The sequence below is a fragment of the Oculina patagonica genome, chromosome 5 (genome assembly GCF_052425735.1).
Source record: "Oculina patagonica isolate OP01 chromosome 5, crgOcupat, whole genome shotgun sequence".
NCBI classification, from domain to species: domain Eukaryota; kingdom Metazoa; phylum Cnidaria; class Anthozoa; order Scleractinia; family Oculinidae; genus Oculina; species Oculina patagonica.
In genome coordinates this window covers 14,389,410-14,408,338 of record NC_135762.1, presented here as the reverse complement: position 1 = coordinate 14,408,338, position 18,929 = coordinate 14,389,410, and the positions used below count along the sequence as shown (strand labels likewise).

Genomic DNA, 18,929 nt, shown 5'->3' with positions numbered 1-18,929 from the left:
GGGATATAAGAAAAAGAAGCGAAGAAGCAAAACGCAGAAAGAAGATGGGAAATCCTGATGAAGCTGCTTCGGCTACACCGAGCAGTAGCGCCGCTCCACAAGCCCAAGCACAACCGGTACAGCAGAACATCACTGTTACAAACAGACAGCTCAATATTACACCCTTCGTTATCGACCGTGATCCCACTAACACCGCCAACAGATGGGATAAATGGAAGAAGGATATCGAACGTCAATTTCGTTTTTTCGGCATTCAAGACCCGGAGTTGAAAAAGGATGGTCTAATCATCTACGGCGGACGCGATATCGCCGATCTCGAAGACTCTCTACCAGATGTCGAAAGTACAGACCCACCCGCGGACGAATACACGAAATTCATCCGAAAGCTGGACAAGCATTTCCTCCCAAAGAAAAATAAAGATTACGCAAGATTTCAACTTGGAAATCTACAGCAAGAAGAAGACGAATCACTCGCCAAATACTTCGCTCGTGTACGAGAAATCGCCAAGAAATGCGAATATCACGATGAAAACGACGCCATCCGAGACCACTTAATAAAAACAATGCGTAATAGAAGGATTCGAGTTAAAGCCATTCGACAAGGCTGGAGTCTTCAAGAAATCCTGGATGAAGCCGCTATTGACGAAGAGACCAACCAGCAAGCGTCCGAAATGGAAAAGAAGATTTCCCACGAAGAAAAAGATGTTAAACGCATCGAAGAAACGCCAGCTTCAAAACCATGTGGTCGATGTGGGCGTAAACACACGCAAAAATGCCCGGCGTTCGGCGCCACTTGCACCGCATGTGGAAAACGAAACCATTACGCAAACGTCTGTAAAACTAACCCTCAAGAAAAGAAAGGCTTTCGTCCACAGCAAGACAAAACTCGCTATCCAAAAGATTACCGAACAAGACGCGATCAGCGAGGACGAAGAAATTATCGAAGACAAAACAACCGTAATGGCAAAATCCACCAAGTGTCAGGTCACGAGGAAATCGACCGGAAGTCCGATTCCAGCGACACTTCGAGCGATGAATGTTTCATCCACCACCTCAAGATACACAAAGCGAGCCAAAGCATCCAAAAGACCTGCACCATCTTCATAAACGGCATTGAAACCACAGTAGAGCCAGATACCGGCGCAGACACAAACATCATGGATGAATATCAGTTCCGAAAACTGCAAACAGAAAGACCGAAAATGGCACTTGAAGAATCGAAAATCAAATTGAAGGCACTCACCCATGACCTGCCAATCATAGGAGAATGTACCGTGAAAATCGAAAACCAGACGAGAGAAACAGAAGCAACAATCGTGGTAGTAAAAGGAAAGATTGACTCTCTACCTTTACTCGGAAGACCAAGCTTAGACGAACTGGGCATGCTGAAGATCGATGAAACTGGCGGATTAAAAGAACCAAACAAAGCCGTGAAGAAAATCGAAAACGAGAATCCTGAGCTAAAGAAAATCCTAAATCGGTACAAGAATCTTTTTGAAGGCGTTGGCAAGGCCACAAGAGATGGCCAAGAGATACAAATTCATCTAGCCATGAAAGAAGACGCCATCCCAATCGCCCAGAAACCTAGACGCGTCCCATACCATCTCATTGAACCCCTCCAAGACAGAATTGAAGAGTTTATCGAGAATGACATCATGGAGAAAGTCCCTGACCACGAAGCAATCACCTGGTGCTCACCAATCGTCGTGCAACCAAAGCCTAAGAACCCTAAAGATATCAGAGTTAGCCTGGACCTCCGTCTCTTGAACAAATCAATGCTTCGCACACGAAACGTCCAAGCCCCAATCACAGAGGACTTTGTAACAGTATTCAGAGACTGTAAGGTCTTTAGTAAACTTGACCTTAACCATGGCTACCACCAATTCTGCCTCGACCCCGAATCACGAAAAACCATGACCTTCTCCACTCCATGGGGCAATTACAGGTACAAACGTCTGGCCTTTGGCGGAGTAAACAGCCAAGACCTGTTCGATGCAGAAATCAGCAAGATCATATCAGGCATCCCAAAGGTTCTCAATAACCGTGACGACATTATGATCGGTGGTAGAGACTGGGACGAGCACAACAAGTCTCTTGCACAACTGCTACAACGATTGAAAGATCACAACCTGACCCTGCGACGTGAAAAGTGCGAATTTGGAAAAGCGTCCATCGACTTCCATGGACACTTGTTTACACAAGAAGGCCTTAAACCAAGTCCAACCAAGATTCAAGCTGTCCAAAACTGTGCTCCACCAGCATCCAAAGAGGAACTAGTCTCTTTCCTTCAAATGGTAGCCTACCTATCCAGGTACATCAGTAACTTCTCCAGCCGGTGTGAACCACTGAGAAAGATCACAAAAGTCAATGCAAAGTTTGAGTGGTCGACAGAACAAGAAACAGCCTTCAAGGACCTGAAAGCCGCCATCACAGCAGCCCCAGTCCTAATCCCGTACCATCCAGAACGCGAAACACTTATCATCTGTGACGGAAGCCCAGAAGGATTAGGAGGAGGACTGTTTCAGAAGACTGGCAAAGGATTCCAACCAGTACACTACGTGAGCCGGACCTTAACTGACACAGAGAAGAGGTACTCCCAAATCGAGAGAGAAGCACTCGCAGCAGAATTCACTACAACCAGGCTCCAGATGTATCTGCTTGGCGCACCAAAGTTCCAGTTGGCAACAGACCACAAGCCACTGCTTCCACTGTTCAACAACCCAACAGCTAAACTGCCACCGCGTATTGAAAGACTGGCCTTAAAAATGCAGAACCTTGACTTCGAAATGATTCACATCCCTGGTAAAACCAACATGACTGACTACATGTCCAGACACCCACTGCCAGAGACAGGGAATGACCGTCTTGAGAAATATGTCATCGCCACTGTCCAATCAGAGCACGCTGTAGTCCTGGACAGAATCAAAGAAGAAACCGCAAAAGACAGAGAACTTACGAAGCTCGCTGCAGCCATGCAAACAGGCAAATGGACCAAGACTGATCCAGATCTTAAGCCATACTTCGACCTGAGAGCAGAGCTATACATGGCAGAAGGACTGATCCTGAGAATGGACAGAATCATCCCCCCTGAATCACTGAGAGACAAGATTATCCAGATAGCCCACAAGCAAGGACACTTGGGTATCAGCAAGACTAAAGAAATGCTACGCCGAAAGTATTGGTTTCCCGCCATAAACTCTCGCATTGACACCGTTGTGAGCACTTGCTTTGACTGCCAGATAGCAACAAACACGCAGCATACTGAACCAGCCAAAATGACGAAACTGCCAGAGAGACCTTGGGAAACCATTGAAATCGACTTCTGTGGACCATTCCCAAGCAAAGAGTACGCACTGGTCATAACTGACCAATACTCAAGGTACCCAGAGGTTGAGTTTGTTTACTCGACAGCCATCAAGCCGGTACGGAAGAAGTTGAAGAAAGTCTTCGCCACTCACGGAGTCCCCAAGACAGTCCAATCAGACAATGGACCACCGTTTAACTCCGAAGACTTCAAAGAGTTTGCAGCAGAAATGGGTTTCACACACAAGAAAATCACACCACGACATCCCAAAGCCCAGGGACAAGTGGAAGGTTTCAACAAGCTCATAAACAAGACAGCCGCTATAGCACGCGCAGAAGGCATTGATCTCCATGAAGCAACCTATGACATGCTACAAGCATACAGGGAGACACCTCACCCAGCCACAGGAAATGCACCATATGATCTGCTCATGAATCGAGCAATCCGTACCAGACTTGACCACTACCCAACAGAGAGAGCCAACAGGGACGAAGAAGTCAGGAAAAGAGACAGCAATTACAAAAAGAAATTGAAGTCTTACCATGACCGAAGACACAGAGCCAAGAAACACAAGTTCAAAGCCGGAGAAGCCGTTCTCCTGAAACGTGACAAGAAACGCAAAGGAGACACCCCATTCGAACCGTACATTTACCTTGCCACAAAGGTAATTGGCTCCACAATCCATGCCAGGAGAACCAGTGATGGGAAAACAGTGTGCCGAGATGCATCCAAATTCAAGCTGCTCAGAACAGCCTATGTCCCAGCAAGAGACAAGAAAACACCCACTGTAAGACCAGTAGTACCACCAGCAGCTAAATGCCAGGCAGCACCAGCTGTCACCCAGGAAACAACACCAGTAGCAGCACCAATAGCCACCCAAGGCATTGTTACCCGACAAGTGCCAATTGAGGCAACGCCTACCAACCAAACCCTACCACTGCGCAGATCACAGCGACAGACCAAATCTACATTTGATGGGCATCTGAAGGACTATGCCAAATGAACATTGAATTGACTTTGAACATTGATCAGATGCTATCAACAATGATTATGAACACTAAACACTTGTTTCGTTACTGACATTGACTGCGATATTTCCGATTACTATGGTATTACGGTACCAGCATTGAATATGTTTCATTGATTAGGTGCATGTTAATCAATTATTATTTATTGATTAAGTGATTGATTAGTTGCATGTTAAGCATAACCAAGAATGAATTTGATACATGAATTTTAAGGAACTGATCTGAAGAAGGAGGAGTGTAGCGATTACATCATTGATACACGTGATTTAATAATTTACTATCAATGTAACATGATCATCCAAGAATGAGATTAGAGTGAATTACATCTGAGATTGAACGCGTGTACATTGTACTTGTCTTCCTTCGTCTTACCCGATCACTACAATAGGGTGGTCTGCCTGTGGTAACAAAGGCGCAAAAGATAATTTACTGCTGTTTATATCTAACCTGTAAAACGTCAATTGAAGTCAGGCAGTCACACAGAGTTGTAGCTGAATGCTCTCATGTACTACGAAAATCCGTTCGGTGGATTTTTATAGTTGAGTATTTCAATTCGGTATTATGGTCACCCTGTTGAAGATTTATTTCTGTACGCACGCACAAAACAACGGCATGGATCCAAAGTTTCTTAAAACCACCACAAAACATCTCTGCCGAGAACGGCAGCAGAACTTTGTGAATTTTTCCCTTGCTTTTTCATTCACATACACTCCAATTCAACGGCGAAAAGAATCAAAATACTATTCTGAAGTAGAAGTTTTCATACAGCACTTCCAGAAAGTGAATGATACGCACGAGTTCACACGTCCAAAATTTTAGCCAGGCGCTAAATGTATGAAGTTGTCACTAAAGTTATCAAAGCGTGACAGAAATTGTCGCTTGTATATTAGTGACAGTAATCACATGATTTCAAGGGCAATTTGAAATAAATAAGCACTTCTAAATGTTTCAAAGAAGACAATTTGCGCGAGCCCGGTTAGCCTTTGAAAAAGTTACTCGTGCTATTTTTTTCCAAATTGTACTTGAAATCATGTTATTACTGATACTAATTTGTCGATGATTCTCTACTCATTCATTATCTTCTCTAGACTTTATATATTTATCCTAAAACCATCATTGCGTTCAGCGTTCCTGTGTCCTTCTCTGTGTTTCTCCCCGCGAGTATTTTTGTTTCCCCCCAAATTATCCCACACACGCCCGCGAGGATACTCTCGGCCCAGGCCATCACTCTTTTTCAAAGTGAGCTGTTGCTTTAATGACCGGGGGCCTATAATCTAGTTTCCATATAGTTTGAACTTTTCTTCTGTGTTGTTGTATTTATGACATAGATTTTTGGATTTGTACTTGTATTTTTGGATTTGGATTAAAGACACAGGTTTTTACGAATCCGGCGCATAAAAGTGAAGCAAATACATGAATTCACTATGCAATGACACAACGAAAACAGGGCCCGGTTGTTCAAAAGAGGGTTAACTCCTAACCTCGGGTTAAATCGACTTAACCTCCGGTTAAATTTTATCCGCAGGTTAGTTCTGTTGTTCAAAGGTAAGTTAACACTAACCTCGGGGTAAACAGCGGGTTAAATTTAACCCACCTAACTAGGTGGGTTAAATCGTTAACCTCGGATTAGATAGTAAAATTCAATAGTGAAAGTCAAACAAAACGGCAACACTCAACGCCATCAAGCCTTGCAGCCGATAAATCATGTCTGGGAAGTCTTTCTTTGCCGCGAAGTTTAAATTTTCCACTTTTCGCAAACTTCGTGTACAGTCCGCATTTCCACGCCGACGGCAGTTATCGCCACGGTAAATTCTTGCCATACTGTACGTCGTTCTGTTTTCGTTTGTCACGCTGTTTGTAGTTTATTCTGTCAAATGATCAAGTTCTCTTCTACTTTGTCCGTTAAAATGGCTATTTTGGTCGCGCTAAAGCCTTGTTTTCTTGCCTTGCGTGAAGGTGCCGGTGTCACAGAAACTATTTTTACCGCTGGCCCGAAATAAAACAGACAAACAAAGAATATTATGGGATGCTATCCGCGAGTTAGCGCGCGTAACCCGGGTTTAACTAACCGGCCCACAAAACGTGCTTTGAACAACACCATTTTATCCTCGGGTTAATAAACCTCCGGTTAAGAAATCTAACCTCGGGTTTAGCTCTAACCCAAGGTTAATTGAACCCTCTTTCGAACAACCGGGCCCAGAATGGCAAACTGACCAAATATTTCAAAGCTTAGACTACAGCGTGGAATTGAGCTTGAAAAATAAAGATGAAGAAACTGTAAGGCAAGAAAAGGTAACCAGCATGTTTTCTTCTCTTTTGTGTGCGTCTTGTTTTTTTTTCGTTTTTTTCTTTTTTTCTTTCCTGTTCCGCTCTTTTTCTTCCGTGTTCCTTCCTTCTTTCCGTCCGCCTTTTTTCGTTTCTCTTTTCTTCCTTTCGTCTCTTTTTTTTTTTTTTCCGCTCTCTTTGTTTTTTTTGTTCGGCTTGCTCTTTCTCCTCTCTGTTCTTTTTTCGCGGTTTTTCCGTCCTCTTCTTCCTCTCCGATTCCCTTCTTCCGCCTGCCTTCTTTTCCTTTTTTTTTTCCTTTCGCCTTTTCCTGCTTTTGTCGCCTCATTTCCTCTTCGTCCTCTTCGCGGTTCTGTTTTCGTCGTTCGTTCTTTTGACCTTTGGGCCCCCTCTTTTGTGGTTTGTTTCCTGTTTGGTTTCTTGTGTTTCCGTCTTTTTCTCCTTTCGGCGCTTGTCTCTCTTTTTTTGCGTTTTTCTTCCCGGTCTCCCTACCCCCGCTCCGTGTTCTGTGTCCCGTGACTTCTGCGTTGCGTTTGTTTTCGTTGTGTCCGGCGGTTTTCTCTTTCGTTTGGATCTTCTTGGTCGTGTGTGCTGGTCGGTCGTCTCCCCCCCCCCCCCTCCACGTTTTTGTTTTTTTGGTGTTGTTTCCTTGCGCTTGGTTTGGTTCCCGACTCCCACCACTCACGTCTTCTGCCTTTTGTTTTTTTTGTTTCGTCTGTCGTGTTGGTGTCCGGGCAGATTTTCGTGTTGCGTGATGGTGGTTGTGGGTGTGTGCCTCGTCGCGGTGGTTTGCTTCCCTCTCTGCTCTGCTCTTCTTCTTCCTCGCGTTCTCCTACTCCTTTGCTTCGCTTCCAGCTACTTTGTGACAACAGTGCAACTATTGTTTACTCATGTTGCAGTTTTTTTCTTTTTTGTCTTGATCAACTTGTTGACACACTCTTTTCGACTTTTGGTTGATTACTCCTGTATGTGACCAACTGATGATAGACTCCGTCAGTCTGCATGAGTTCATCATGGCTTCCTTTCTCGACCACCACACCCTCCTGATAGCTGCAATACATCAGCATTCTGGACTGTTGACAACGGTGAGCAATCACAATGGTTGTACGACCCTGACGGCCTAACAGATGAGGAATTGATATGATATTAGTTTTTTGGCCTCTACTTACTATGTATATGTATATGGGGGAGCTTTGGCCAGCGCCCATACCTGCCGGCTTGTCCCAGTTTGTGCATTGTTCACACAGTCAGGGATGAGAACTGCTACCTTTTGTCACTTATTTTTCGTACTTTTTTTGATCTTCCGATCTTGATTTCGGACTATTTTTGACTTTCTTGCATTTTTTGTTTTTCTTTTGTTTTGGCATTGTTTGCACCTTACATTTTGCTGGTTTCTCTGTTACGATAGTTGGTATTACATGTATTTTTCTCACCTGATCCAGGCCGCTTGTACATTGATTCACTTTCACTGTCCAACGCTGAGTTGCTTCATCTGCCATATCCTGGGATCTTTCAGAGCTCGTGCAATGGCATTCGCTGCTTCTGTCCGCCACTAGCTGAGTTCCTCGCTCACCAACAGAGTTTCTTCCCTGAGATTGGACTCACATCATTTTTTTTTTGTGTGATGACTCCACACATTTTTTTCAGGTTTGCCTTGAGAGTTGTGTTCATGGTCTTGGTCAGATGCATTCCAATTTTTCGGATATGGAGTGTTCGCTCCAGGTTGTATCTGGCGCCATTTTTTCGCAGTCCACTTTTTCTTCTCACTTGAGGAGCCTCATGATCTGGCTTGGCCATCTTGGTTGCTCTTTCTTTCTTCCTGTGTGACGCCATCTTTCCTACCGGATTTCTCTGCTATTGTTGTGGCAGACGGCTCTTGACTCACCACCAATGTGTTGACGCACCACTTCAGTTGAGATTACGTGTCTTGGCCATCAACAGTCCTTCACACAGAGAGAGATATGTGTTGTATGACTCATACTTCGACATCGAGCAATCGCATGGACAATGATGTTTTGCACAGTTGTGTGGAGGATAGCCTGAACTATACGATCGTTTGACTGCATCACGCGATTCCTGACGGATATCGCTGGGGCGTTTCGTGTTTCTTTTACTGTGCACAACATGTTTGAGTATATTGTTAGTCCATTTGATGTATTTGTAATGTGTTGAATTTTTCAGTACTGTGCAGTTGCCGTCGTCGAATTCGTTTTTTGTTCTCGTTTTCGTCGATTTTCTTCTTTCGGACATGTTCGTTCACGTTACGCGTGATATCGATTTCGTCGAAATTCGGATAGCGATTCATGCATTTTCGTGGAGCCTCGAGCATCGAATTCGTATCGATGACACAATGATACTACGGTTGCATGCAGTGGTCGCTATGGTGATCAACAGCGCAGAGACTGGGTTTGCGGAACATGGCATCTGCTACCGACGCGAGTGTGTGGCCTACATCTGAGTCTTTCCGTCAGCTTTGTCATATCCATGATGCCTTTTGAAGTGTTCCAGTTAATGACAGTCGAGAGCTGACGGTGATCCAATCCTATTCTTTGGTTTTTATTGTAGCTTTTCGACCCTCGTTAACTGGAGTACATTTACGCCTAGTTCAGCTTGGTGATTCTCTTTCGAATTTGCCGAAATTCGCAGAGCCGCTCGAATTTCGAGGAGTATTTCGAACAGTGCGAATTTTGAGACATTCCGAGCAGCGAAATATGCTCGCGAAATTCGGGACGTTTCATAGACGACGAGTGCTACTTTTTCGCCGAATTCGCTCGACATTTCGCAATTTTTTTGTCGAGCCCGAAAGTTGCGAATTTCACGATTTCGTTTGCATTACTTTTGCACAGTACTGTACAGGATTATCTTGCACTATCATTTTATGACTGATGGGGTCTTCCTGGCCACTACTGGGATCATATCTCTGCGAGCTTGACAACTGTACTTTTCCACAGCCACTCTCACCAACCAATGCAACAGTCAGGCCACTGTCGACACTCAGTTCATTGTTTATCTGGGGAGGTCATTTTCATTGGTTTTTGTTTTTTTGTGCGATTACATCATTGATACACGTGATTTATTTTACTTCTGTACATATCATCCAGAATGAGATTAGAGTGAATTACTCTGAGATTGACGCGTGTACATTGTACTTGTCTTCCTTCGTCTTCCCGATCACTACATTGGCGACGAGGACGGGATATAGAAGAGCGAGAGCACACAGAAAGGATGGGATCCTGATGAGCTGCTTCGGCTACACCGAGCAGTAGTGCCGCTCCACAGCCCAAGCACAACCGGTACAGCGAACATCACTGTTACACAGACAGCTCAATATTCCCCTTCGTTTCGCCGTGTCCCACTACACCGCCAACAGATGGGATATGGAGAGGATATCGCGTCAATTTCGTTTTTGGCATTCGACCCGGAGTTGAAGGATGGTCTATCATCTACGGCGGACGCGATATCGAGACTCTCTACCAGATGTCGAAAGTACGACCCACCCGCGGACGAATACACGAATTCATCCGAAGCTGGACAGCATTTCCTCCCAAAGAGATTACGCAGATTTCCTTGGAATCTCAGCAGAGAGACGAATCACTCGCCATACTTCGCTCGTGTGGATTGCCAGTGCGATATCCTGCGCGCCATCCAGACCACTTATCTGCGTATGGGATTCGAGTGCCATTCGACAGGCTGGAGTCTTCGATCCTTGTGAGCCGCTATTGACGAGAGACCAACCAGCAAGCGTCCGAAATGGAGGATTTCCCACGAGAGATGTTCGCATCGAGACGCCAGCTTCAACCATGTGGTCGATGTGGGCGTACACCGCAAAATGCCCGGCGTTCGGCGCCACTTGCACCGCATGTGGAAAACGAAACCATTACGCAAACGTCTGTAAACTAACCTCAGAGAAAGGCTTCGTCACAGCAGACAAAACTCGCTATCCAAAGATTACCGACAAGACGCAATCGCGAGGACGAGAAATTATCGAGACAAACACCGTATGGCAAATCCACCAAGTGTCAGGTCACGAGGAAATTGACCGGAGTCCGATTCAGCGACCTTCGGCGATGATGTTTCTCCACCACCTCAAGATACACAAGCGGCCAAAGCATCCAAAAGACCTGCACCATCTTCTAACGGCATTGAACCACAGTAGAGCCAGATACCGGCGCAGACACAACATCATGATGAATATCAGTTCCGAAACTGCAATAGAGACCGGAAATGGCACTTGAGAATCGAATCAAATTGGGCACTCACCCATGACCTGCCAATCATAGGAGAATGTACCGTGAATCGAACCAGACGAGAGAAACGAAGCACAATCGTGGTAGTAGGAGATTGACTCTCTACCTTTACTCGGAGACCAAGCTTAGACGAACTGGGCATGCTGAGATCGTGAACTGGCGGATAGACCAAACAAGCCGTGAGAAATCGACGGAATCCTGAGCTGTCTTCGGTACAGAATCTTTTGAGGCGTTGGCAGGCCACAGAGACGGCCAAGAGATACATTCATCTACCCATGAGAGACGCCATCCCAATCGCCAGACCTAGACGCGTCCCATACCATCTCTTGCCCCTCCAGACAGAATTGGAGTTTATTGGATGACATCATGAGAGTCCCTGACCACGCATCACCTGGTGCTCACCAATCGTCGTGCAACCAGCCTAGCCCTAGATATCGAGTTGCCTGGACCTCCGTCTCTTGCTCTGCTTCGCACACGCGTCGCCCCAATCCAGAGGACTTTGTCGTATTCGAGACTGTGTCTTTAGTCTTGACCTTCATGGCTACCACCATTCTCTCGCCCGATCCCATACCTTCTCCACTCCTGGGGCAACTACAGGTACACGTCTGGCCTTTGGCGGGGCAGACCTGTTCGTGCGAGCGATCTCGGTCCCAAGGTTCTCTCCGTGCGACATTATGTCGGTGGTGGACTGGGACGGCACACGTCTCTTGCACACTGCTCACGATTGGGATCCACCTGACCCTGCGCGTGGTGCGATTGCGTCCTCGCTTCCTGCTTGTTCACGGGCCTTCAGTCCCAGATTCCTGTCCAGACTGTGCTCCACAGCATCCAGGCGCATTCTGGTCTTACATGACGAGACACGCAGAACACAGTTCAGCCGAGAGCGTTCTCCTGACGTGAGACGCGGGCACCCATTCGCCGTACATTTCCTTGCCACAAGGTTTGGCTCCACTCCATCAGGGCAGTGTGGGCAGTGTGCGGATCTCATTCGCTGCTCGCGCCTATGTCCACGGCGCACCCACTGGCAGTAGTCCGCCGCGCACAGCTGTCCCAGGCACACAGTGGCAGCACCATCCACCCAGATTGTTCTCCACTCCATTTTCGCGTCCTTGGCCCCTACCAACCACCTCCCTCGATCGCGGCTCTTTTGGGGCATCTGGGACTATCAATGCTTTCTCTTGTGTGCTTTGTCCTTTCTTGCTGCGTCTGCTGTTCGGTCAGCTTTCTTGGGTGCTGTCTTTTTTTCTGTGTAGTTGCTGGTCGATGATTTGATCATGATTTTGGACTGATCTGGGGGGGGCGCTCTTGCCGTGATTTTCTTGTTGATCTCGTGAGATTGGTGATTCATCTGGATTGCGCGTGTCTTGTCTTGTCTTCCTTCGTCCCGATCCTCTTTTCCTTGTGCCTTCAATCCTCCCTTTCTTTGTCTGGCCTTGCGTTCCACTTTGGTCCTCTCTGCTTGTTTCTCTTGGTGCCTTTCTGTGGCTCTCTCTTCTTCTGCTTTTCTTTGTCTCTCTTGTCTGGTTTTTGTGTTCTTCCCGTGCTCGCTCCTTTCTTCTTTCGTGTTCTGCAGTCTGCTCTCTTTTCTTTTTTTGTCTGGGTCTTTTTCCTCTCGCTCTCGCGTTCCTCGTGTGTTTCTGCTGTCGCTTTTTCTCTCTGGTGGCTTGTTTCTTTGCTGTGCTGTTGTCTTTTTGTGTCTGCTGTCTGTCCTTCCTCTGTGCTTTCTCCTCTCTGCTGCTCTTTTTCGCTTTCTTTGCTTGGTCTCCTCGCTTTCTGTCTGCTTTTCCGCTCTTTTTTTTTCCTCTTTTGCCTCTCCTTCCTTCTCCTTCTCTGTGTGTGTTTCCCTTGGTCACTTCCACTGTGGTGCGCGGGGCACGTTCTTCTGTCCTTTGTCTTGGGGTCGTCTGGCTGGTTCCTTTGGCTGTCTCCTCCCCTCAGTAGACTGGAGTCTTGGGGTCCTCTATTGCTCACTGTGACACATTTTCTGTGCACTGATCCTGGGGTCTTTGTGCTCGCGCTGCCGTCTTTTCCCTGCTGTCTGCTTCTCTTGCCCCTCTTTCCCTTGGGCCTCTCCTCTCGTGTCTGCGCTCTTTCTCCCCTCAGCGATTACTGATCCTGCTCTTTTTCTTTTGTCTGTCTCCACACTTGGCTGCCCCTGCTGTGCTTCTGGTTCGCCTGACCAGCTGCTAGCACCCATGACTGAACTAGAGAGCCCACAGATGAAACATTCGCGGGCATATCTGTAGTACGGTACTGGGTCCCTCGTGACGGGATGTCTACTTGGCTTAATTTTACTGTGGCACAGTCAGATTTGAGATTCTGGATCTCCCTTTCTGTGGGTCGTCCTGCTCGGTCTTTTTTTTTCGTCTCCACTTCTTTCTCTTCCTTTCTCTTTCTCTCCCCTCTCGTTTGGTGCTCCCTCTTTCCGGCCTGCTGCCACTGATCCGGGCCTCGTCGACTCCCTTCTGTCCTTCTGAGACTGGTTCTTTCGGTTGAGAAGACTGTGTTCGCCTTTTGGGTGGTTTTTTTTCTTTTTTTGGTGATCCTGGTTTTTACTTATTGCCAGGGACAGGCAGTGGCGCCCTCACTGGCAGCGGGGCATCCCCTTTTGGTGGAGACAGGGTCTGTGGTGATTTTTTGGGGGTGTCTGTGTAGTGCGTATTCTTGTTTTCTTTCTGTTGTCGGGTCTTTCGCTCGTGGCACTTCCATGTGACTTCCCATAGCCCCATTGTCTCGTTCTTTCTCTTGGTTTCGTCTCGCTTTTCACTTTTTGCTTTTTTTTGGTGCTGCTTTTTTCCCCTCCTTCTTTCTCTCTCTTCTTCCGCTGCTCCAGCTCTTTGGTCTTGGTCCTCATCTTCTCTTCTGGATGGCTCTTCTGCTTTTTTTTCTTCACTTTTTGCTTTTTTTTTATTCTGCTGACATCTTTCCTTCGTGCTTTTCTTCAGTGTCTATGCAGATCTTGCTTTGACTAGGAGTTTTCTCTCTCCCCTGTGGTGCTGGTCTCGCGGCCGCCTTCCGTACCCTTCTGGGGGGGGGCACCCATCCCTGCAGGCCCCACCTGACACTCTCGTACCCCGTCTGTGCGGGCCAGTGCTGCGCCTTTGCAGTGCCTCGTCGCTTCTGCGGTCTTCCTGGTGGTTGCGCGCGCCCCCCTGGGGCCAGCGCGCCGGGGGGCGCTCCGTGTTGTGGGGGCTCGCGTCTTTTTTCTTCTGCGGCTTGGTGTGGGCCGTCTGCTGGTGCCTCAATTCTTTCTTTCCTGTGGGGGGATACGTCATCGCTCCGTTGCTCGTCTTGGTCTCCTCGGTAGTCCATCCTCCGGACGTACGGGGGGGCGGGTCCCGGCAGTGTGCTGGCTACACGGTTCCTTGCCTTTGCGGTGCGCACAGACACACGCCAAGATCAGCAGTGATCCGCGGTGGCAGGCGAGGCGAGTGTCGGGGGGAGACTTCTCGGACTACATGTCCCTGCGCAGACTTCTGTCGTGCTTTTGGGTCGTCTGGGGCATTCGACCTCGTGTTCCTTCTTGTGTTGTCACTTCTTCTCGTTCGCCGTGGGGGGCGGTCGCTCGGCGGTCGCGTTCCGGGAGTGTCGCCAGTGTTTGAGAGCGTTCGGGGCGTGCAGCTTGTCTTGCGCCGCTGCAGCTGTGATGTGGTACTGGAAATCGGCGTAAAGTGTTCATGGTTGTTCTCATTATTTTAATTTTCTGCTAGAGTGCCTCGGATTTCTCCCTTGGAACGAACGAGTGAGCGTAGGGACGAGTGAGTTCGTCTGTGATCCGTGGGCACTTTTGTTCTTTGTCACTTCGCATTTCTTATGTCACGACACATAGCACTGCAGTGTCCTCCCATTTCCTGCGTGCATCTGGCTTGCTGCGGGTGCTCCATCCGTCACTCCCATGATCCTACTTCAGTGAGCATGGCATCCAATTGCTGCCATCTTCACTTGTTGGGTCTCTGTGGAGGGAGAAGCTCATGACACCTGATCAGAGGACCCTGTGCGTGGAGCTCCTGACAGCCCTGTGGACTTGGTCTCGACGGGTCTGGTCCCGCTCCTCAGTTGGGATCTGACATCACGGGCGGACATGCATTGGTCCATTGCTGTCCCCTTCCACTCACGTAGGGTGTGACCACATGTAGCTCCCCCATATCTACTCTACGTCTCGTACGACGCACAGACAGTGTCGGCATTGTTGGCATGATGTGTCATTTTGGATGGGACTACCACTACATGCAATTATGATTTCTGCTTTCCTCTTCCGCTTGTCCTCTGCAGTGTGATACTTGGAGATGCAGGGAGGAGGCCCTGGCTCACAATCTGTGCACCGACTATAGGGAGATCTTGATGTACACTCGCATCAGTGGGCCAGCGCACCTGTGCATTGTCATTTTCTTGTGTTCCAAATTTTCGGCTTCTTCTGCGTGAGGCAGTTCCCAATTCCCCCTGATGGGTTTCTTTGTCGGGGTCAGCCATTGGGTACATCTACTACTCGTGAGTCGACTGTGAGTCTCCTGGATCAGTGTGTCCACCATGTCCTGTTTCGCGACTACCAACGCATTTCCTCACTGCCGGTGGCAGTGTGACCACAGCGCCATTTGACCATTGCGACCCATGTTTCCATGCTGGTCATAGTCTCGTCTGTCCTCCTTCTCTTCAGTCTCGCTTTGCTCGGCGGGGGACAGCTGCTCCGTGGCTGGCTGAGTTCGCCATGGTGTCCCACTGTCCGAGCGAAGTCATTCGCTTGAGTGTGAGGTGGAGTGTTTGTGTGAGAGAGCGGCACTGACATAATTTCCTTGGTGCGCACAGTTGGGCACAGCTGGAGGTTCTCTTCTTCTCTCCTTCTTTCCTCTTTCTTTTCACTGTTGTCCAGGAATGTCCTTTCTCAGTGACTGGTTCATTTTCTCACTTCCCCTACCTATTGGCATGACCCTTGTTTGGCTTCAGAACCTAGTTTCAAGTCTCCCTGGTATTAGCTAGATTTTGCCAGTCAGTAGTGGCCTCTAGATGATCCCAGACCCTGTGCATAGCTCCACCCTCTTCCACTCTTGGCAGTTGTATGCTGTGTTGCCATTGAAAAGAATATTTCTTCTTGGGTTCAGTGGTAATTTTTTCTTCAGTCGTCATTCGTTCTTTTTTGGTGGGGGGGGGGGCGAGATGTCTTTCTTGTTCCTTTCTGCATGATCTTTTTGCTGGGAGTCACATGTTTGTTGTTCATTTGTTTTCTTTTTTGGTCTCCAGGGGCAGTGTTATTCATGTGGCTCCACTTGTTCTCTGGGGGTTTTTTTTCCCATGCTATGTAATGTGCTGCATCTTGTCGCTCTCCCTAGCTGTCTCTTATTCGGCAGATGCGAAGGATGGGGAAACTCAAAGAGACTGGGGACGGAGGCAAATGCCAAAACGATCAATGCAGACATTTTAAGCAGCTTTTTGTTCCTTTTCTTGTGTCGTTGATTGGCGATAGAAGTACGAAAAGGCGCCATTTCATCGTTCTTTAGTTTCACCAATATTATCGTCTTAAGTATGCAAACTGTTACTAGTGGCACAATCAAAACAGTAACAAGTAACGCAGTGTAGTAGCGGGTATGTGTTAACTCGTGATTGAAGGCCGGCTCCCAGTTTGTGATACAGAAAGTTTCTCCATTTCTTGTCTCCAAACTGAAAGTGTAGAAATATGGGGAGTGAATCGCCATCGCTAAAATCCAAGTCGAAAAGATAAGGATTCGTCGCTTTTTGACAGTGGCTCGACGATATCTTCGTGGGAGTACCACAGCGACCAACCTATCAATGGTAATTAGAACTAAGGACAGTGTAGACACAGCAATTGTAACATCTGCAACAAAGGCACAAATCTTACAGAGGATCCGACCAATCCATCCGTGTACCAGAAAAACCGTCGACTCTTTAATATGAACCACTATCTCTCGAGGAAATTCAACTACGGAGAACAATAAATCTGAAATAGCTATGTTGGCTAGTATCAGGTTCATCTTCATATTCGATTTGAGAGAGGCGAAGATAAGGAGGGTATTTCCCACAAGCGAAGCAATCAGAATGACACTGTTAATAGTAGCATAACTTATCATGATAGCCACAGAATCAATCGGCGGCAAACACGTGCTATTCTGAGCATTATGGCCTCGAAATTCGTTATTATTTAAGGTTGTTGTCGTGCTGTTGTTGGCGAACATCATCATCGAAGACGCAAACCGAGAACACGAACAGGTTCGACTGACCAGTGAAACTGTAATACGGACCCAAATGAAGATTGTGTTTATATTTTCGTTCTAGTAGCATTTACACAGGTTAGACTGATAGTTAGTCAAATACTTGATTACAAAAAAGATGCCGCTGAATTAAAATTGGACTAAATGGATCGAACGATTTAGGATAAGATAAGAACAGGATGTGCTGCGGATATATATGCGGAAGTGTGATAAAATTTGCAAACCGACAGCGACTTAATTGACAGATAATATTAAAACTATCTTAGGCTGTTTTCTGAGTGATTGAAAGTCGTGTAACATTGCACACGCTTTACTTTTAGAATTTACTATATTAACCTATTTTTTTTAAGGAACCGTAAGCCTTTCCATCCTCCGTTTTTAAATAATTGTAGATGCCGACAAATGGCCTTTTCCTTTTTAACTCTTTGCATACTGTTGCATATCAATGCAGTAAGACAATGCTTATGTGCATGGAAGCATACTCGAACACCATCTGTGTAATGTAATGTATATGAAATGATTCATATATGAACTGCGGGTGTATGTGAGAGTGATAAATGATCATCGCAGTGAATTTTCAATTTTAAGCAATTGGAATAAAGAAGCCTGAAAAAAAAAAAAAATCAGGGCTTCAACATAATGTCAGGCTTCATAATTCCAATTGCTTAAAATTGGAAATTCACTGCGACGATCATTTATCACTCTCAGCATATATATTCTTTGACACCTGAAGCTATTTAAGCAAACAAACAGGTCTACACTGAACGAAGAAGAACTTCACGTAAATCTTAAGGTCAAGTTTGCCGTAAAAATTGTCTTGTCTATTGGGATCTCTTCTTTGTTTCAGCTATACTGTGATAAGATACAAACGAAGATTGCGTTTATCTTTTCGTTTGATATGCATTTTTGAATTTTATTAGTTTTGTCTGAAACTTAATTAGTCTAGTACTGATGACAAAAAAAAAACGATGCTGATAAATTTAGTTAGAACGCAGTGAATAGAAGGAAATGTTTAGGAAGCCAGGCAAACATCAAAGGAGAAAACAAAGAGGCTAAGATTTATGTTGGAAGGTCCACGACCCTGTACATCTTTTTTGCGCTTATCAGACTATGCATGACTTACGTAATCACAATGTTTCTATTGGTTTGTTACATGAACACAAGTAACCACCTATTGTATTTTGTCAGGTTTTGTGCAGGGTCAACCCCGAGAATAGCAAAAAACATACAACTTCGCCGGGCTTTAACACAATTTTTCTCTTTTAACTATGGTTCAAAGCTGTGGATCCAAAGGTGCAGAATAAGAAAAGCAGTGGAACCAATGTACAAAATATGAGCCGGCCCGTACCGACAGCGAGTGTGTCATACTGAACACTTGGCTGTGTTTTGAGGGAGAAGTTGCACTCATCCTTGTCTGGTCTCGGTCTGCCCATTCCCAATAAAAAGACTCTTTATTCTTGTTTGTTCATTATGTCTGTTAGTGACAATAGTGAGAAATGGAATAGTACTAATCTGGTGCATAAAAGTAAACCAAATACATGGATTTACTCTGCATTCACACAAAGAAAAAATAATTAAATCGAATAAATAATTCCGGCGCGGTATTGAGCTTAAAAACTAAATTTAAAGATGGACGAACTGAAGGGCACCAAAAAATAACCAGCACAACGCAGACACCACAATTATTACTATAGACATCTTCAGTAGTTTTTTTTTTTCCTTTTCGTGTGCCGTAGATTGACGATGGAAAAGCATAAAGGCTCTATTTTATTACCTCTTATATAAGCTGTACTGAGGTTATAGTCTGCAGTATATTCAGGTACACAGGAGCCCAAAACGTGATAAA

The 18,929-nt window shown here is 46.3% G+C and overlaps 1 protein-coding gene across 1 annotated transcript; it reads right to left on the bottom strand.

Annotated features, from left to right (window-relative positions):
- Positions 1-5,472: 5,472 nt before the first annotated feature.
- LOC144655693 (neuropeptide Y receptor type 1-like) lies at positions 5,473-17,108 on the bottom strand. The gene is made up of 3 exons (XM_078515992.1): positions 16,247-17,108; positions 6,534-6,640; positions 5,473-5,780 (listed from the first exon to the last, which is right to left on the bottom strand). The coding sequence occupies exons 1-3, from the start codon at positions 17,051-17,053 to the stop codon at positions 5,696-5,698; spliced, it is 999 nt and encodes a 332-aa protein (XP_078372118.1). The 5' UTR covers positions 17,054-17,108; the 3' UTR covers positions 5,473-5,695.
- Between the last annotated feature and the right edge of the window lie 1,821 nt (positions 17,109-18,929).